This window comes from Palaemon carinicauda, chromosome 20, assembly GCF_036898095.1.
Source record: "Palaemon carinicauda isolate YSFRI2023 chromosome 20, ASM3689809v2, whole genome shotgun sequence".
NCBI classification, from domain to species: Eukaryota; Metazoa; Arthropoda; class Malacostraca; order Decapoda; family Palaemonidae; genus Palaemon; species Palaemon carinicauda.
The window spans coordinates 21,309,102-21,331,735 of NC_090744.1; the positions used below are offsets into that span (position 1 = coordinate 21,309,102).

Sequence of the window (22,634 nt, forward strand, 5' to 3'; positions counted from 1 at the left end):
AAATCTAAATCGGATGGTTTGCAATCAAAATAAACGTTAAATTCGTTGAAACTACACTATTTCTGATGCAACAAATATATTTTTATTCCAGTTTCCACATATTGTATGAAACTGTAAATTTACCCAATAAACTGCTAGAAAACATAAAAAACAGCTTTTGAAGAATAGCAGTCCCATACAAACCTGGGACCTTTATTCTTCAAAAGGATAAAACCGGGACCCGCATTGTTAAAAAGGGATTTAGGGAAGTACAACCGCCGAGGAAATCAAGCAACAACATGATTAGATGTCAACCTAACCTATTCGATTCTTTTTGTTTTGAAATTTCAAAACAATGAGAAATTAATTTCAACTGATTTAATATTGTATACATTAAATTGATGTCTATTTTTAATCAACGTGTCAGGAACTGGCCGCTGATATACAAAAAGTTCCCGGTAAGTGGTTGCTTTTAATTCTCCATACTTTTTAGTGATATATAATTTAGGTTTGTGTACTTTGTTTACTTACAAAATAAGGTACTTCTTCATTAATAGTGGATTCATTTTCCTCGTTATATTCACCGGGTCCCAACTAGGACCTTTAATATTCAAAAGGCACCAACTGGGGGCCCCATTCTTCAAAAGGTCCAAACTGGGACCCCTATTCTTCAAAAGGGTTAAGTGGGACCGCTATTCTTCAAAAGATTTCCAAATATATTTCAACCTGGTTACCAGGAACGTTTGTTCAAGACTTTTGAAGATAAAATCTTAGTTCCATAACAAACAATACACCTTAATGTTACCCAGCCCGGAACTATAATAATACCACCTTTTTTTTTTACTGTGAATGTAATGTATATATACAATTTACGTTAACAACAACCCTGAAACCACTTACATTAGGTTAAGAAGATTGTGAAACACTGCATAATGCACCTTAATGTTATCCAGACCAGAACTATAATACCAGTTTTTTTTACTGTGAATGTAATGTATATATACAATTTAAGTTAACAACCACCCTGAAACCACTTACATTAGGTTATGAAGATTGTGAAATAGTGGCAAGAACACAATTTGCATACTATTTTGGAGTTCAAAACTTCAACATGGCGGAGTGAGCTATGGGTCACGGGTGTGGTCCGGTCCGGTGGTGTGAGTGAGAGTGACCGTGACGTTAACCCCTGTAGGTGAGTTGCTCACTCTTGGGAAGACGTTCCAGTAATGTACTACGAGGTTGAGGTGTAAATGTATCGGTATTGTACTACATTAACAATATAAAGAACTGTTTGAAATAAATAATAATATTTTTAATACCGTAAACCAGTACATATGAAGCTATTACGTATGAATACATAGCATAAGATGTTAACTGAAAACCTTTCTTTATATTCTATCTAATATTAAAATGTTATTATAAAAGGAAATTATTATATCCAAATGAAATTTAATTAATTAATAATAAATATGAAGAACTAGAAAGAGCTTATTTTACCCAAAAAATAAAAAGTAATTACCATTTTTTGTTAAAAGATGAGTTTCTAATGTGGGAATCCCACTAAAATAATAAAATATTACAAACTAAATAACTCCATTACAATGTGTCATTCTACTTTTAAATTTTCAGAATATTATTTGTCTATTCTACTCATCAAATTTCGCAATGTCTATTCATTATTTTAGGGTATCTATGGTTCAATTACCTCCCCAATTTAGATGTCCCTAATTTAAATTTTCAAAATCTGGTCGCCCTGACCAAAACATTCATTCAATCATTCCTTCGAGTGATTGCATTGTACTTGAAATGCAACAACCGGCGAATTACAGCCACCTTTAAAATATAAGCTCGATATAATAACAGTAGTTGTTTAAATATTAAATATTAGTCACGTGTTACTCAACACCTTATTCAAACCAGAAAACAGAATTAATCAGTTATTTAAACAAACTGTAAAGTTCATCCTACTCCTCATGACGTCCCAATTCCCAAAGACGTTTAATTCTTCATAAAAATTATGATTTTGTCGTCAGAATTTATTCATCTGATAGAATATGTCTCTGTTATAAATAAACATGGACTGTCTCCCTCCATATGCCTTTTTTTTAACATAACCAATTAATTCCCTTTAAAATAGAAAATAAAAATCTTGAGCTTCGTTCCCAGTAGACTTCTCCGCTGTGATTGGTTGTTCCCTTTGTTTACACATCCTCACACACATCATTTAACATCGTAGCCAGAAGCCAGTTAATTATTCCTTCAAAAATTATACGTTTGTTTAGCTTATGTATTTTAACAATATAATTTATTTATTTCTTTATTAAATTATTAATATTGTAAGCTATTTTGCTTAAGAAATATAATTTCTAAGCCTTATTTATATCTAATTAGTATAGGTATTTTACCTCTACCCAGTGGAATTCATTCATAGAGACGAAGATGCATGACGTCACATATAATCACCAATCACAGCAGAGGACGAATCAGCCAATGAGACGCCAGATTTTTCCCGCTAGGAAACGTACAAGGTGAAAGGGTTTCTTTGCCTCATGAGCTGCTGTTGATGAGCGAGTCAAAAGCGCATGAAATATTTCGTTAATGAGACTTATCTATTTTATTATATTCATTTATTCTATTTATTCATTACTCAATAAATTGTTGTTTTTATTTCTTTTTTTATAAAATTTATTTTTAAGTCATCCTTTATCTGAAATATGTATACAGCTGATATTTTACCCCTACCCCTTATAACGACACATTTCCTAATAAAATAAATCTTTTGTTTAATTGTATTATACTTGAAATATGACAAAATACGATTTAAAATTGCGTAGTTATTTCCCTATTTATTTAAGCTTGGTAATAATAACTCACTTACCGGCAAACGGAACCAAATACAAGGTGTGAAATTCATCCTACTCTGGATGACGTCACAAAACGTATTATTCCTTACAAAAATAATGATTTAGTAATAGAATATATTCTATCTCTAATAAAGTATGTTATTAAAGTATTTTAAAAAATAGACTGTCCCAATATATTTAAAAAACATATCTTGTTCCCCTAAAATTAAAATAAAAAAAACCTTCAGCTTCACCCCATACATAGACAGCTAGAGCGTTTAAAAGTATTAATATGGAATTCGAGAAGAATTCTCAAACAGCAAATCATAAAATCCCGTAACTTCTTTTGGGCGGTAAATTTCTGCCTTCTGATTGGTCAAATCTTCCTCAACTCTGATTGGCGATGCCCTTCAGTTACTACAGCTTTACACACGCACGCACACACATCCAACATCGTAGCCAAAGTCACAGGCAAGCATTCCTTCGAATATGACGCATTTTTGTAACTTACGCTCTTCAATAAGATTAATTTTCTATTGTATTATATAATAAATAACATTTTAAGTTTATTTCTATAAAATTATATATTTTTAGACATACTTCAGCTCCAATAAGTATAGATTCACACCCCCCCCAACCCATTTATATACAATTTCATGACGTCACATATAACCACCAATCAGAGCTGAGAAACAATCAGTCAATGAAATGGCAGATATTTCCCGCTAAAAATACATAGGGCGAGAGGGTTCCTCTGATTTATGGGCTGCTGTTGACGAAAAGGTTAAATTCTCGCGAAGCATTTCGTTTAAACGCTCTAGTTAACAGTTTTTATCAATTAGTTTATCTTGTTTATTAGGGACGAATTTTATTAACACGATTCCTTTCATTAAAACACTCTAGCTAAGGTTTTTTTTTTTTTTACATCTTAATTCATTTTTATACATATAAAGATGCTTTTAGGTACCACATATATGACTTTTTTATGTAATTTCTATTATATTTTTTTTTCTATATCATTATCATTAAGATTTTGAATATACAGTGAGATAAGTTTGAGACTATTTAGTTCATAATGATTTTATAAAATAAGGAAAAAAATCAAAAGTCCTAAAGAATAGCTACATTATAGACTGGATTTTTTTGTTTGTTTTCTTATGAATATTAAAACAATGGCCTAAATACATAATGCAGAAGTGGTCTTGTCAGCAAAAACAATTCACATTCAGAATTTCATTTTGCCACAGCTGAAAGCAATTGATAATAGGCTTCTTGTTTTCTTCTCGGTCTCCTTTATAAACTAAAATAATTAAACTGTTAAGAAAATTAAATAGCAAAGGCAAAAGTGATTGTTGAATATGCCTACCTGTAAAATTTCCAATCTTCAACACTCAATTTCTTGACTTAACCTAACCTAATAAAGTGCATGTCCCCCTAAACTAGTGACTGACAAATAGGTTGTAAATTATTTTTTTTCACTATTCCTTAATATTGATTTTCAGGAAAAACATTACTAAGAAAATTTGGTAGAATTGCAGTAAAGTAGATGCAAAAAAGTATGTAAAATGCTGTGGGGGTGGGTGAGACGTATCTTCACAAATTCCCTTTCAAGACTTAAACTTGCCTTAAAAGTTACCAAGGGAATATTTGCTTCCTCCCATGGGGAGGCAATCCATGGAATGTACTTAACGCAGTGTACTGTAGGCATTACTATAGGGTCTTAGCTGCGCCCCTTCAGACTTTAGCTAGCCTCCACCTATTTTCTAGTTAACTATTTCACCTTTGTTTTCACTTTCTTCCAACTTGTCCAACATCTTTCTACAAGGTTTTCCATTAGTTACATTTACACACTCAATAGCCACCTTCCCCAGTGCAGGGTCACAGGGCCCAAATTCTATCAGTCCAAACAAATCAAATATGAAACTGAGAAAATAAGTCCATACTGAGCTAAATTTTCTTGGATTTCTTTTTCAGTTTCTTACTATCAACGATAATTTTTTTAAGAGGTATTTCACTACATTTTATTATTTTTCTTTGTAGAATACTTATCTGGTCCACATGCTGCATGGAAATCTCCTTTTTGCTTCACAAACTTGTATTTGCATATGATGGTCACTGTGTAACACTATGTACAATATTCCATTCAAGTTTTGAAAATCAAAATATCACCAAATTTAACATGACTACTGGCAGATAGACTTTTGGATAGGCATATTGTATCTTGTGGAATGCCAAATGTGGCTATCGATCTCTGATAGTGTTATCAAAGGGAATAGCTCTGGGAAGGAAATGAGTCAGTTGATTGTTCTGCCATATGGGTAAATGGAGAAATATTTCTACGTACCATTTCAGTTATCCACCTAATAGTCATTCTGATTTAATAACCTATTCTAGAGCACTAGCTTTGCAAAGGTAATTTGATTACCTTGTGTTTTTTTATACAATTCCTCTGAAACAAAAACCTCTGTCAAACGGACAAATTGTTGCATAATTAAATGCAGAACTGTTAATTCAGATATCAACTTTTTCTGTCATGGGTATTGCCGCCAGTGCACTGTGAACCATACATTCTGGTCTTTGTAATATCCTTTTGGCCTTAGCTGCAGCATTAAAATGGATCTGTAATATGAATATGAAGAGAGAAACTTGTGTTATAACCTGTTCAACATGAATGAATAATTTTTGCTGCATATTTGAACTCCTGAAATTCCACCAATTTATAGTAAAAGAAATATCTTTCCAATGCTAAATGGGAGATACGGCTGCTCCCTTGTTGGGTAAAGCTTGATGTGCAAGACAAGAGAATTTTTGTAACCTATGGTGTACTGTGTCAGATTAAGTCGGTGGCTCCAGAGATCTGAAGTCCCACTGGTCTTGCAAGGATCCAGTATACTACCATAGGTTAGGTTGGAACCCATTCCTGATTTTCTGTGGTATGAAGCTCTAAGTCAGCTCGAGTAGCGAGAAGATGCAGGGTGAGTGAAGCCCATCCGGTCAAGTAAGGATCTGTCGTACTATGGTAGGTTAAGTTAGAACACATCCCTTTAATTATCTTTGTTACATTTTTATTTCATTATATGTTTATTTGCAAGATAGTTAATGATGATATTCTTGAACAATGTATATGGTCGGATTTATGCATATCTGTCCTATCCGAGTGATACGATACACATTTCTTTTTGTTTTCCTTGACCCATATAAACCCCAATTTCCTCTGAGTTCCCTCACAGTATTATTAACAAGGGGCTGATGAAATAAAAACATGAAGGGTTTGCACCAGAAATGCATAAAACACAAAATTAGTTGGAAAATATTTGGCACTTAAGGGCCTGGGTGCCAGCATGACCCCCTTCCCATGGCCTGGTAATGCCACATCACTTTGACTCTGAATGAATACCATAATTTATATAAGCCCACTTGAGACAGGCCTAATTCTCCTACTTTAATCAAAATCAGTAGCTCCACTTGTACCAGTGCAGTGGGAACAACCACAGAATGTATTACTTTTTTCAACAAATTTCTTTATCTTTCAAGTCAACTTATTATACATATAGTATCAATTTGATCTTTTGTTTACATGAACTTCAGTTAACAATCAAAGGAGTTACTATTGTCTTATACAATCTTAAGTCATATATGCTTTTCTACAAGGTGAACCCCAATACTACTCAATACCTGAAATTATTTAAACTTGAAACTAAAGGCTTATTTTTCTTACTCTCACATAAGCAAGCCACAAGTCAGAGGTAAACTTCAATTTAGAAGGATACAAAAAAAAAAAAATACCACCTGCTACCTAAAGAGAAAGTCCCTGAAGTCATTTGTACAGTATTATTTTCATTTGGAATTCGTTGCTATTCCTAAATTTTAGGTAAAGGTTTGACCTTGATAATAGGATACTAACTCTTCCTCACTAAAAGTGGTAGCCACCCTGGCAAGAAGGATAGCCAAGACAAGGATATGTTTCCCCCCGCCATAGCCTATTCACTAAACAAATAATTTTAATTTTCTTTTTAGTTTTAAGTGATTTGATCAGAATGGACTCCAACACTTTGTTTTTACAATATTTTTTAGTGATGATACAACTATATTCATAACCATACAGATAATATATCATTTTGGGCAAGATCAAATATTAACAACCACATGTCATACAGTATATGCTACTTCTGGAATTGTGTGTCTGCTAGTGTCATCGTTCCTTGCCCAAGCTATGACCACAGCATTGAGGTTGTTTTCCCATTGTTTTTCTCACTTCTGATGACATCTGTGCTCCTTGCCACTCTCCATTGTTTCCTAGTAATGATGTTTGCGCAGTCGTGTGTACTCACCCTTGAAAGGCTAAAGATCCATGCTGATCTCTGTTCTTCAACACGGAGACAAAGATTTTTCAACGAGATCCACTTTCCAATAGCAATTGAATTTTGACAGCCCTGATCTCGTGTACCGTATAAAGCATGCTAGAAGAGGAAATAGAGAGATTCTTTTCCAGTATTCTTGCAACTTAGAGAATACTATCTTAGACAGAAATACAAATAGAGAACAAATGTGTTGTTCAGTATTTAAAATAAGCTGTTTACATACCATTTCTAAGTAACTGTACAGCACCAGGAATTGAAAAGATAATCCAGACATACTAAAAAAAATTTAATTATAACTAAACAAATACATGTATTTCAAGTGTTGGCAACCACAACTTATATAACATTAAAATATAAAAATGGCAGTTTATGCTCTGTAAGAAAAACATTTTTAAGGTTTACATATTCAAAATAATCTTTGGTTAAATATGTATTACATCATTTAAAAAAATTCAAGTGCTGTTTTGATCAAGAAAATAATTCAACTATTTTTTTTCATACAGAATTATGCTAACCTTTAATAAGTCTTAAATACTGGGCTTTGTTAGAAAAAAAAGAAGAAAAATAATTCATCCATAAAGATACTTCTAATGGGTGCCTGTACCATTTACTGTACTGTATATCAGAAAAAAAAATTAATATCTAATTAAGAAAATCAGTGGAAAAAACTAACCTAAAACTAAAATCAATATCTCGCACACAACACACTTGATCACATACATCATTTAACATATAGATTATCTTCTTTACAGAAAAGATAAAATAATGTAACACAGAGTGATTTTTTAAAAAGTTTAAGTACCTTAAAACCTATATTTTACGCTGCTGAACAGTGACTAAAAACATGACTAAAAATAACCTGTAATTACATTCCTCTGAAATATGGAAAAAATTATATGTTATCCTCAGGCTGCAAGAAAGGAGGCTTTTTAATCACACAATTTTTGTACAGTAGTTACAAAATGCTGACTTTCAATTCTTTTCATTTCAAGTTTATACAAGACTAGTTATAAAAATAGCGAAAACTCTGAGACACTGTAAGTCAACCATTGTTTATTTGACTGTAATAAAAAAAAAAGTTTGTAATACAACTAGAGAGTGAGGACAAGCTCAAGGTTCTAATTTAGTTTGACTATAGCAACCCTGTGGAAGTGAAATCTCAATTTCATATATATTAGTAACTTCAATACGTAGTAGTTTTATTTCTTCTTCATACAGTGTTATTTGTCGTTCCTGCCAACTTCGAGATTCAGAGAGTTCATTAACAACAGCTTCCACGCCACTCTGGTAATACGTCTGCTGTGCCTGTTCGAGTCTTCTTTCTAAAGCTGCTAACTCCTCAGGGTTCAAGTCTGGTGCGTGTTCTAGAATACCCAAGATTTCCAGAACCAGTTCTTGGGCTTCTCGAACTCTGGCACTTGCTTCATTAGCTCGGTCTTTAGCTTGGTTAGCTTTTTCCTGAGCTTCCATGACCTGCTGTCGGTCTGCTTCTACTTGTGTTTCATAGAGTCGCACCGTGGAATCTGTACTGGTTACCCTAGTCAATAATTCTTCAGCTTCATCTCTCAAAGAAATAGCTTCACTTTTGGTAGCATCAGCTTTAATACGAACATCACCGGCTTGTTTACTAGCCTCTTCTGCTGTACCCTGCGCTTCAACTGCCGTGTCTCGTGCGTCTTTAGCATCTGACTCGGCACCCATCAGAGCATCTTCAGCTTCTCTGGTCCGAGCTTCAGCTTCTTCAATCATTTTTTCGATTTCCTCGACTTTACTTAAGGCATCTAATGCTTCTTCTCGACTCTCTTGCACTTGTTTATCAAATCCTAAGAAAATAAAAGGAAATTTGTGATATAAAATATCTGTCAATCTACATTGACATTTAAATTTAAAATTAGTCTAATAATACAGTATAGTTCAGATAATAATAAATGAATTAATGATGCTGAACATCTATTCACAAACCTTTATATACAATACTATTCTTCATGGTCACTGAAGACCTTATCTTGACAATCCAACATTTCTACCCTTCATACCATATCATATTCAAGATACTAGGTAGTACAGAATGGAATAATTTCAGATTTTTTTGTTCAATTAAACTTTACATGTCCATCTGTATAAGAGTTACTTTTTTTATTTATTTATTGTCTTTTTATACACCTGAGAAAAAGTAACTACCAATGAATGAAGATTATACTGGTATGTATTTTGAGATTTATAACATGTCCTTAATTAAGTTTTTACACCTAACAAGTACTGTACTGTACAGGTCAAGGTAAAACTGGTACGCACTGCATGTGCAACATAGTGGAATAACAGTTAATATTAGAATAATTTTATGAATAATATCACTAGTGTATACTGAAATATAACGTGTCAATCAATTTCTGTCTATAACTATGTATTCAGTTTAAATTTAAAGCTTTTAAGAATAAAATTTTTATAAATTTAGATAAAAACATTTGATACTTAAGTGACAAACATAGGAGTGCTTATCATAGTACAGTACTCAATTTATTGCTCCAAATTTTGATAGCAACTTTACCTTCAAGAACTGTCAAAGTATCCTTAGCTTCCGTTAATATCTTCTCAGCTTTCTTGATGGCATCTTTAGCTTGGCCCTCTGCTGTAAATGTATCAGCCAAGAGTTCAGATGTTATCTGCTGCTGAATCCAGCCTTGCTCCACTAGATCTGAAGTTTCTATGAGCTGAGCCTCAACGTCTACAATCAGATCACTTCTTTGGTCCATTAAATCCTTCGTTTCTTTCTTTATACGCTCTGCTTCCTCACCAATCTCAGTAGCTGCCAGGAAGGAAAATTAATCTGACTTTATGAGAGCGATAAGCATAAGTTGGAAAACTAAGCATAAGTTGGAAAACGTGGAGTGAACATTGTTTAGTATGAAAAAGAGACACTAGAATTGTATAAAAAATTCAAATAATGAAGCTCTTAAATGAAATATGTATGATTTTGGAAAAGACAATATCTAAATAACTCTAGACTTTTAGAAATATTGTATATCTGCAATGAAACTTTGGATATTCATTAATCCCTTTGCCGACACATACCTTGCTCCTTGAGTGAAGCTGCGTCAATTACTGGAAGAGCAATGCTTGAAGCTTCAGTACTGATTGATAAAGCTTCTCGATATACAGACCTAGCATTAGTTAGGGATTCATTGGCCATCTGCATGGTCTCGTCGTGCAGAGAGAACAGGTCTTCCGCATTATTGATCAGACCCTAAAAAGGATGTACAATATTTGTTATACTTTCAAATAAAATACTCTATACAGTTTCTCGACTCTTGCATATTTAAAAAAAAAAAAAAGTGTGATATGGCATTTTTCAGCTCAAAACATGAAATATGCGATACAATAGTACAAAGTTTTCTTTCATTGAAAAATTTTCGCTCACTTAATTTCATTTACATTAGCTTGCATTGATGAATTTGACATGAAATTTAATTATTTCTTGAACTATGACAAGTGTTAAGATTTTCATAGAACAATGTTCAAGTAAAACATACCTTAATTACTTCACTTATTTCCTTCTGGTCATCTATTGCCTTACGAGCCAAGGCATGAGCTTCACTAGATGTGTTGCGAGCTTCATATGCAATGGCTTCAATATTATCTGCATCCTGTTCATGTCTGAAATAGCAAAAATAGTTTTTGAGAAGAGAATTAAGTGTGCTGATACAACTCCAAAATCAAACCATTGTTCTCTAGTCTTGGGTAGCACCATAGCCTCTGTACCATGGTCTTCCACTGTCTTGGGTTAGAGTTCTCTTGCTTGAGGGTACACTCGGGCACACTATTCTATCTAATTTCTCTTCTTGTTTTGTTAAAGTTTTATAGTTTATATGGGAAATATTTATTTCAATGTTGTTACTGTATTGTTCTTAAAATATTTTATTTTTCTTTGTTTCCTTTCCTCACTGGGCTATTTTCCCTGGTGAGGCCCCTGGGCTTATAGCATCCTGCTTTTCCAAATAGGGTTGTAGCTTAGCAAGTAATAATAATAATAAATAACTAGAGGTTATCACCTCAATACTAAAAAGGCATGACAAAAGTTAACACATATCTTGTACGATCATCGGAGTAAAAGGTATCCTTTGAGCAAGGTATAACACTAATTCTTTTACCTCATTTCTGTATGTACTTTCAATCTCAAACTGACATCTGTATCTAATTGGATTGAAGAGAAGATTGATGCTAATTTGTAGATGTGGTTTGTATACATTAAACAAATGATTATTATTTCTTTTGTTTATGTACAAAGTTAAAACTTTTACCTCAATTTAGCTGAATATTTGATAATGTAGAAAGAATACTAAATTAAAAAGTAGATTTCAGATTGTGAGAGGTGTTGTATAGAAAACCAATGGACCAGGAAAGGGCAGGGGTTTATGCTCCTGCTCCTACTGGTACCCTGTCTCGTACCAAACAGAGCAAGTGCTCTGTTGGTCAGGATAAAGTCACCACCCATCTCTGCTACTTTCTCATGGACACTCAAGCTACTCCTCGGCCTCCCTCTCTAAGGATACTTTGGCTCCAAAGTGAGAGAATTTGGATTATGGGGAGAATTGAGAGGAACCAGCGATCGGTCTCCTCGCTTTTATGAGACGAAACATTCCCTCATGTTATTGCCAACAATATTTGGTGTTCTCTGCTGGTTACCCATCAAGCACTAACCAAACCCAATGTTGCTTAACTTCGCTGATTAGAAAAGAAGCGGTGTTTTCAACATGGTATAGCCAATGACTTCTCTGTAATTCCCCTTGAACCAAAATTACTTAACTGGGCTGTTTATGAGCAATGGAAGGCAGATGTTTTGTTTACACCATGTAAGCTAACTGCTTTGCAATGTACAGTATACTCTCTGGTTCCATAAACACTGTCCAGTGTATACTTCTTTATCTTATCTCTGTTATTTTCAGTTCGATTTGTGTTTGTATGACCAAATGTTTGTAAGTTAGAGACCATCTGTACTAGTTTACTTCAGTTAATCGTTCCCTAAAAATCGCACATAAAATGGCGCCCAAAAACTAGCTGGACTCAGAGTGCCCGCTCCCTCATCGCCATAAAAAAGTCAAATAACCACTCCCCGAAGGGATCAAAAGCAGTCACAGCTAAATCAAACTGTGAAAGAGGAGGTTACTCAACTTTGACGACTAAAGGGAGGTCATCATACGAGGAAACAACTCCAAAAAGTAGAGAAAAGGCGCTCTTGACAAAGAAATGATCCCGTAGGTAAGCTGCAAAAATTAGAATGAGTTTATCAGGAACGAGTAGTACTATGAAGGGGGAGGATATGTAGCGGCTCCTCACCTATCCTCCTCCTTAGATTCCTAGACTGGGTTAAGTCTGTTTGGGGTGCAGATATCTATGGTTATCTACGGTTACGTCCCTGATTATATACGATATCTTAGGATAGTCGTTCCGGAGGTTAGAACCCTGTGATACCTGACGGTAATTCTCTTGTAGTATCACTCACAGAAATATTAAACAGTAGGAAGCTGCCTAGCCCAAAAATAGATTTTTCCTACTTCAAAATCCATTTTAAAGGTTCTCATACTAAAGCTTAAATCTACAATGTACTTACTCGTCTGCTAATAATCTAGCTTCTCTTGCGATTTCAGACATACGTGCTGACTGCTGACCGAACTGGTTTGATCTATCAACGGCTTTATTAAGAGCATCCATTCCTTGCACATCAAGATAAATTTGAGCATTCTGTAGAAGAGAATTAGCAACAATTCAGTTTTCATTCTGATATGTACTGATTATGTTAAACTTTCAGCATGATAATTTTGTTTTAATTAGGCACTATTTCATGAGGTATAAAGTCCCCTTCTTTTAAATAATTTTTCAAATAATTTTAACTCTATCAATATCTAAGAAATTCACAGTATAGTAACACAAAAATGCTTTGTAAAACTGCCATAAATTTCATATACAGTATTTGTTTTCATAACCTTTCAATTATCATCAGTCTATATATTTTACACTAGGCTATGAATTCTTTTACCTACAGTTACCATTTTGAGCTTGGTATGTCTAATATTCTACCTTGTATCATTTTGCTTTAACTATACATCATTTCTTTCACTCTGTGTAAGGTATAAAGTTGACCAAATTAGTATAAATAACTACACCAAGTAGCCTAACTATCCATATGCTACACTATTCATGAAATTCCAAGTTAGATTTGAACAATCTTCAATTCTTATGTTAATTCTATTTATATTTGATTAAAAAATTATGATTGGTTATATTAAACTGTTGAAGAATAACATATTACATTATATATTTTATTCCTCACAACAAAGATATTTAATCCAAATATTAGGGATTACTGTTCCTATACTGAGTGCAAAGTCTTTGAACTGTACCTATGATAAAATTAAACACAAAGGCACAATACTGTCTTGTGTAAGAATCTTACACTGTTACTTATCCCCTGATAGTGCAATAATAAATATTAATAAGGTAATATGTAATGGTTACAAATAGATAAGTAACTGGGAAATCATGGAAATGCGACATAAATGAAGGCTTTGACCAAATCAAGACAAGAATATATCCAAAATATATAGGGAAAATCTTGATATATAAATATTACTGATGATGACATGGAGAGATGAAGAACTAGTATACTAAGGTATTTCATTGTAAATCAAGAGTGAAATTAGATACTCCATTAGAGATGGTCTGTTATAAATGTTCAGTAGCAGTTAGTCAACTTTACCTAAGAAGCACCAAAGACGATAGTGAACTAAGATGTTCCTACTGTGGGCATGTACATTTGAAAAATAAATTAAATTTTTTCTTCAAAATAATTCAATATAATATTGTATTATTGACAAAAAAAAAGGAGACAAATAATGAAAACCTGCATGTTCTGTTTGGAAGAGATTGGAAGTATGAAATTGGGCTATATATCAAGCACTGAGGGACAAATAATGAAGGCCTATATTTTGTGTTTGGACTGAAATTATGAAATTGGGCTATATAGTCAAGCATTGGGGTCTACGAAACCATTTGGGACATATGCAACAGGGAGAAAACTGCATTTACACTTTAAATTGAAAGTTAAACCAGTAGGACATCAAGATGTAAGGAAGTTGGAATAAATTTAATGTAGAATACTGTACTATATTGAGCAAGTGCAACTAGTGGACAAAGAAACACCCATAAGTAATGCCTACAGAGCACCTCTTGAATATTTAATTTGTTATAACCTTCAAATTATATTGGCTTAAAGAAAAAAACAAGGGACTTACTGACAAGGCTTCTCTAGCTCTTTGAATTATATCTTCTGCTTGCGTAATGTTGTGTTCACCCAACTTGGCAAGATCAGATCCTTTGGTTAAAGCATCTCTTATTCCAGCCAATAGTTCTTGCACACTAGTAATTCGTTCATTTAGCTCGTCGATGTGTTCTGCCACTGTTCTGTCACCTGTGCAGATGGATGTTAATGTAGGCTAATAACCTTATCATTTTCTCAAGCTAGTAAGTGTCTAAAGGCACTTGCTTTATATTTCAATCAGATCTCAGTTTTGTTAAGGAAAGCTAAAAACGAAAAAAAGGAAACACATGTACAAATACTGTAGTTTAAAATCTCAACTGCCATATCTTACCTCCGGATTTTGCAGCATCTCTAGCATCATTCCATAAATCCTCAACTTGAATCAGAACAGACTTTAGAGTTTCCTCAAAAGCTTCATCACTGAGAACAGTTGGATTACTGACAATGTCAGCAAGAAGACGTTCTAGCTCGGCCAATCTTTCTCGGTGGATGCTGACACTATCCAGTACTAAGTTGTAACATGGTGGACAATCTTCAGAGGGCCAAAAATGAAGGGAAAAGTATTATAGGCTTGAATTTAATTGGATTTCTTAATAGTTAAAATTCAATGTTAGTTTGAGAGATAAAAAAAAACACTCAGTAATGTCAGTTAAATTCTAACATGTAATTCTAACCTATTCTTTATGAAACATTGAAATCTTCAGGAGTTTGTTCATAAAACAATGCATATTTACAATAAGTTTTACGTAAGAAATACGTAAGAAGTACGTAATTGAATTAGCAGAAATGATAACTACTCATCAATTTTGTTTAATAAGGTACTTTGAATTCTAATTTTTCATTAGTAACAAGACATAGCAAGCACAAGATAATTGAATACCTCGACAGCCGGCTTGTTTGTCATATGTATTTTCTCGACAGCGATCACATCTGCGGCCCTCAACATTTTCCCGGCACTGAAAATGCCCAGTTGAGAACAGAAATCTCATTAATTCATTAATAAGCAATAGTAAACTTTGAATTAAATCTGATTATGATAAATTTTACAGAAATAAGATAAACAATAAAAACTGTATATGCACTTTCAATATTAATGCAGTACTGTACTGTATAAGTACAGTATATAGTTACAGAAAGAAAAACCAACAAGCCATTACCTGACACTGACCAGTCGCATCACACTGTAAGGAAACAGAACCAACTTGGTCGCAGTCACAAGGCTTACATCCATCGCGTGAAAACCCATAATGGAAAGGCTCGCACATGTCACATTTTCGACCGGTCACACCTTCCCGACAGAAGCACTGACCATCGTATACATTGCAGGTTCCATTTTTAGCTCCAACTGGATCACAACTACAAGGTTCGCATCCCTAAAAAAACATGAAAAGGCTATATTTCTATTGAAAAAATCAATCTGTATCTAACCCTTTAATTTTAGAATTTCAGTGAAACATTGCAGCTGTTTGAAACTTACAACTCCACTTGTGAGATTCCAGTATCCTGGGTCACACTCATCACACTTGAGACCTGCAACATGTGGCTTGCACTGGCACTGGCCGCTCACTTGATCGCATACCGGGGGACCATATCTCTCAGACACAGTACCATAGACGTTACAGTGACACGGACGACAATCGCCTTTCGGAAGTGCCAGGGCATCACCGTAGAATCCTGTTCAGATGAAAATACAACTTGTGTTAATGTAAGCAAAATTTCATAACATGACTGTTTATGATAATGAAACACAGGTTGGCTCAGTTTACTTTTGTAAGAAATCCAATAACACTCAACTAAACAAATTCTGGAACTGAAAATCTTTAGTAACAATAATTATCTTACCTGACAGACACTGGTCACAGTAAAATCCTCCCGTATTATAAATACATTTTAGACACTCTCCTGTCGTTCGGTTGCAGTTTGCTACAGCGTTAGGATCAATGTTACCATTGCAGTCGCATCGCTCACATGGCCGAGGAGGACCGTGGCGACCTTTTGGATCTCCGAAAAAGCCATCAGTGCAGAGATCGCAACGAGGACCTGCAAAGAACACAAAAGTTTATTTAAATACTTTTCTTGTCTAGAGTGACACATACATTTGAGAACATTATGTTCTATGCTAGGGAAATGTTTATCTACATATGTATCATCATCATCATCATCATCATCATCTCCTCCTACGCCTATTGATGCAAGGGCCTTGGTTAGATTTTGCCAGTCGTCTCCATCTTGAGCTTTTAAATCAATACTTAGGCATTCATCGTCTCCAACTTCACGAGATGAAACATCTATATCTATACATAAATTCAGATTTCCGAACCCCGTAAAAGTTTATTTAAATACTTTTCTTGTCTAGAGTGACACATACATTTGAAAACATTATGTTCTATGCTAGGGAAATGTTTATGTATATATGTATCATCATCATCATCTCCCCCTACGCCTATTAACGCGAAGGGCCTTGGTTAGATTTCGCCAGTTGTCTCTATCTTGAGCTTTTAAATCAATACTTCACCATTCATCATCTCCAACTTCACGAGATGAAACATATCTACTGTATATCTAAACATAAATTCAGATTTCCGAACCCCGTAAAAATTTATTTAAATACTTTTCTTGACTAGAGTGACACATATATTTGAAAACATTATGTTATATGCTAGGAAAATGTTTATGTATATCTGTATCACCTAGCAGTACCAGCTGAACTCGGCTGAGTCCCTGGTTAGGCTGGAGGAACGTAGAGAGTAGAGGTCCCCTTTTTTGTTTTGTTTCTTTGTTGATGTCGGCTACCCCCCAAAATTGGGGGAAGTGCCATGGTATATGTATGTGTATGTATCATCATCATCATCTCCTCCTACGCCTATTGACGAAAGGGCCTTGGTTAGATTTCGCCAGTTGTCTCTATCTTGAGCTTTTAAATCAATACTCCACCATTCATCATCTCCAACTTCACGAGATGAAACATATCTATATCTATACATAAATTCAGATTTCCGAACCCCGTAAAAATTTTTCCTTTTGATCTGATTAATAGGAACATTTTAGAGGAATTTTCTACTGTGGATGAGTACCTACCATGACATACTGTAATCAATTTTCTACATATAATTTCAAAGTACTTTACCATTTTAACTACAATACATTTTTTTTCCACTTACTGCAAATGTACTCAAAACGTAAATTCTATGCAAGACAAAAACTATACTGGTATTATACAGTTCTATAGTTACTTTCTCATTACTCAAAAAGGGCCTAGTTTTATATATCTTTTTTATCTATTGAATCAAGGCTTTTCATTAAAGAATAACAGCACAGGAACTCTAGGTAAAGTAATGAAATAGTTACATTTAGTCTCAAAATTGTTTTAATTACAATTAAAGTTGATAGAGTATGAATATAAGTAAAGCCAATATGAATAAACTTGAATTTGATGGAAAAAAAAGAGACTGTAGTGTTACCTAAGATGCAATATTAGTTACTAAATACTAAAGTAATAATAACAAACAATAAAACTTTCCTCTCCTGACAAAAATGATTATGTTGGACAATTTTATGTTGGAAACTGTACCAATCTTTTAAGATATCTTTGTAATGGCAAATAGCATGTTCTAAATTAAGAAGTTTAAAAATAAATTCCAGTACATCAGCAATTTGTAAAGGACTCCACAGAACATTAGTCTTTGCTTATCGCAAAGAGAGGTTTATTATCTGCCAGATATCACCAAAGTCTGTTGGTCAGCCACATATCACCAAAGTCTGTTGGTCAAAGTCCATAGGTTAACAGTTACAAGATTTTCATTTTATAAGGGACACCATGAATTTTCTAAGAATATTTTTTGAAGACTTACTAAATGTTGACAAGTACAGTTATCTTTATCAATGTGCCATCCCCTCACTTAAATTATGCGTAACTGTCTGAGATAAAATCTCTAATTAAAAAGAAAACACTCGTTTCCTTATTTTTTTCTTAACTGTAGTCTAACCTGAACTGGGAACTTTTTTGGTTTCCATTGTCTTTCCATTTAAAAATATCTTTATAGTACTCTAGGAGGAAAATGTTTGAAATAATAGTCTAAAAAAAAAAAATAAATCTTGAACTTACCAGCATATCCTTTAGGACACTCCAGACAAGCAACCTGGTCATCTGGCAGCAAAAAGCAAGCACCTCCATTTGGACAAGGACATGGCTGACAGTCATCAGATGTTCCTTTTAATGCATTCCCGTAGTATCCTTTAGCGCATCGCTCACAAGTGTCCCCAGCGGTATTATGTTGGCATATACATCTCCCTTAAAGAGAAATAGCATTATTATATTTTAGTCCAAAAATACAGGGGATAGAATTTCTGATGCTTATCAGGTAACTTTCTCAACGACAAAATTTGACTGTGCAATCTGATGGTTCTATCTAATAATCATGATGAAAGATAATGAACTCTATTTAAAAATGATATTTTCATTATAAAATAAATTTTTGAATATACTTACCCGGTGAATATATAAATAGCTTTAATATTATATATTCACCGGCTAAGTTTAATATTTAAAAATGATATTTTCATTATAAAATAAATTTTTGAATATACTTACCCGGTGAATATATAATATTAAAGCTATTTATATATTCACCGGCTAAGTTTAATATTTAAAAATATCATTTAAAAATTATTTGAAAAATAATTAAAGTATATTTAACAGTGACATCATTCTAGATAAATACTGATCTCATCAATCAGTTAAAATACACGCATCATTATTATTGGAGTTACAAACAGTCAAAACAAAATCTTAACAGCTACCAATGATAAAACCATCATCTTCATAGAATACTAAATACTGTCTCCAAACCTAATGAATTCTATGATGGTTTTCATGTACAGGAAATCCTAAGAATTTAAAATATATACATTATATATGGCATAAGTATTGCATGACAAAATATATTAACAAATTAACTGACAAATATGAAAATTATTTTCTTGGTTAGAGTTCTTTGAAGTTTTAAAGGCTTGCTAATCTTGCAACTTATAGGGACTATGACAATCATGAATTATTAACAAAAAATTACAAAAATTAATGAAAAATAGTCACTATCAAGGTAATATTCAATTAATTACAAGTATTTTATCAATATGACCTATATTTCTGCTTCCTTTCTTCCTTTTAGCTGTTCATCCTTTTTATCATTTACTTTATACTTTATTTTCAAGGTTTTCCCTCTGTTGGACTTAAGCACTGAATGGTCTCAAGGACCCCAGTGCTGGGCTATATAGCAAAGTTCCATACAATTTCATTTGAGGTCCTATTATTATTCCAAACTATTTAGAAATCCAAAACTTAACAATATCAAAAGTACTTTATAACTAGTGTTAAGTTTATTTCGCCATATATACAGTAATTACCATGAATGTAAATTATACTGACTGAAACGACTCCTAAACATGTACTACACTAGTCGCCACATAATTTGCTGCCTGAGGTATTACATTATATAATACCCTGAGGTATAATACAAAGTACAACCAGTCTCCAATGTGAAACAAAATACCAGGAACTCCATACAAAATCTATTGGAAATTCTTCCACACACCTGTTTCAGAGTCGCATATATCAGCATGATTGTTGCAGTTGCATGGAATGCAAGAAGCAAATGGTCCTCCATTTGAGGGTTGGTGCCGATATCCTGGTGCACAAGACTCACAGTATTGGCCAACATAACCCTCGGGGCAAGTGCACATCTCTATCCATGTTGCAGGTTCACCAAAAACTCCTCTGCGTGCTGTGTCTAACTTTACGTCATCTATAAAACCTCTGCCTATGGTAAAAGGTATAAAAATCAAGCGTAAGTAAAGAGAAATTGTAAAAAATTTACAGTATATAAAAAGATGAATTTAGATGATTAATGTTATCACTATATGTACGTGGTAATAAAGATCATTTTGAAAAAAAGTAATTTCATTTTCTAGTTCAGACAGTAAAATGCAAAGAAAATTTACCCTCATAAGTATAAGTTCCACGAATCTTAATTGCCGTCAAGTTCGAAAGAAGAGATATAAAGTCTCTTGAAGAAAGACGAGGAGACCAACCAAACCTGGAGTCCTCATGAAGATGGAATACATATTCTTGTTTCTGGAAGACATTTTTCAGTTACAACATAATCAAGAAACTGTTTAAAATTTAACTATAATATTAATTCAAAGCACAATAGTAAACAAAAGGGAAAACAAAAATGGCTTGTAAAGTACTGTCATCCACTGACTTATGGATTTCAGCCTCAGGAAATATAATTCTGTACAATAGCAGATTACCAAGTAACAGTACTGTATTGTATACTGTACATTACATAGCATGACAAGAGCCATTACAGTTTGCATAAATGATACAGGTCCATTTTAAAACAATAACAGGGTGAAGACCAGGTATGGTATTCTGAACATACAGAACACTGGGCTTATAGCATCCTGCTTTTCCAACTAGGGTTTTAGCTTAGCAAGTAATAATAATAATAATAATAATAATAATGAAATACTGTACACTAATGCTTATGAAGATGCAAAAAAGAACATTACAGTGAACCCTCGTTTATCGCGGTAGATAGGTTCCAGTCGCGGCCGCGATAGGTGAAAATCCGCGAAGTAGTGACACCATATTTACCTATTTATTCAACATGTATATTCAGACTTTTAAAACCTTCCCTTGTACTTAGTACTGTTAACAAACTACCCTTTAATGTACAGAACACTTAATGCATGTACTACAGTACCCTAAACTAAAACAGGCACAAATATTAAAGGTGATTTTATATCATGCATTTCCTAAACATGCTAAAAAGCACGATAAAAAATGGCAACCAATGTTTTGTTTACATTTATCTCTGATCATAGTGTAGAAACAAACTGGAGGTAGAGCTTTGCTTATTACCCAGACATATTTCCCATACTTTTCCCTTAGAACTATATCACATATTCCTACTTTAGATATATAGATATATATATATATATATATATATATATATATATATATGTGTGTGTGTGTGTGTATATATATATATATATTTATATGTATACACACATACATACCTACATATATACATAAATACATGCATACATATATATATATATATATATATATATATATATATATATATTACTGTATATATATGGGTTATGGAAAAAATCCGCGAAGTGGTGAATCCGCGATGGTCGAACCGCGAAGTAGCGAGGGTTCACTGTACTATGTAACGAAGACAGAATTGATCATAAATTAAAATCACTATAATCAAAGCTAACCTCTGTGCTTGGAAGTGGATTGCCTTGAGCAAATATAGGTGATGATATAGTAAGGCCTGCACCTTCGAGAATAACATCCTCTGTACTAGGCTGAGGTCCAAGTTCTCCAATTCTTAACAAAAATGATAGATCATGGTTATAGCTGGCTCTCTGGTCACCAAGGAAGCGATCTGAAAAGCAAAGCATTAACAAATATATGGCACAGTTCCTGAATATACTTTAAGCAATTATTGTAAACACTAAATACACAGTCCCAGACTTACGAAGTACAGTATTTATAAACCTTGATTTATCTAGGTATAAGTAATTTTCAGGAGAAAATTTTGAAAAGCTAATACTGTACCTATAAAAAGCCACATCCCCTAGGATGGAATAATGTACTTCAATTGTCTCCGTATAGTACTGCAATGCCATGCACTATTATTCCAAAAAAATATTTATCTCTCGGACAAGGAGTCCAATATATGGTAATCTATAGTTTTCAATGAGTAATACAGTAGTTCAATGGTCAAATCTGTACAGTATCACAACTGAAATCAGCAGAAGGCATGATGTAAAAGTCCAAGCAGATACAATGCATCAGCAGGCAGGTGATATGTACATGTCCCAGAGGGGGCCCATTCAATTCTAAAGGAAGACCAGAAACGGCAGGGGTGATTAAAAAGAAAGCGTTTACACATCCGACAAGCGTTTAATACGGGAAGTGGGGATGGCTTCTTCCTGATTTTAAACCATACAATGTAAAGACAGTAAATATGCAAAGAACATTAAAAAGAAAAAATTAAGACAAAGACAATATAACAAAAAATTGCTCTTCCAATATGTGCTCATTTGCATATTCTATAA

At 33.6% G+C, this 22,634-nt stretch overlaps 1 protein-coding gene across 1 annotated transcript in view; it reads right to left on the bottom strand.

Moving 5' to 3' along the window:
- Nucleotides 1-7,671: 7,671 nt before the first annotated feature.
- The window catches only part of LOC137660195 (laminin subunit gamma-1-like), a 160,198-nt gene continuing 145,235 nt past the window's right edge, over nucleotides 7,672-22,634 (bottom strand). Inside the window, 15 exon segments of the mRNA XM_068394903.1 lie at nucleotides 7,672-9,006; nucleotides 9,732-9,989; nucleotides 10,256-10,427; nucleotides 10,714-10,837; nucleotides 12,792-12,922; nucleotides 14,473-14,648; nucleotides 14,830-15,030; nucleotides 15,379-15,454; nucleotides 15,656-15,871; nucleotides 15,976-16,172; nucleotides 16,341-16,538; nucleotides 18,604-18,789; nucleotides 20,090-20,314; nucleotides 20,496-20,628; nucleotides 21,789-21,958. Of these exon segments, the coding sequence (XP_068251004.1) occupies nucleotides 8,294-9,006; nucleotides 9,732-9,989; nucleotides 10,256-10,427; nucleotides 10,714-10,837; nucleotides 12,792-12,922; nucleotides 14,473-14,648; nucleotides 14,830-15,030; nucleotides 15,379-15,454; nucleotides 15,656-15,871; nucleotides 15,976-16,172; nucleotides 16,341-16,538; nucleotides 18,604-18,789; nucleotides 20,090-20,314; nucleotides 20,496-20,628; nucleotides 21,789-21,958 (3,176 nt within the window). The 3' untranslated portion in view covers nucleotides 7,672-8,293.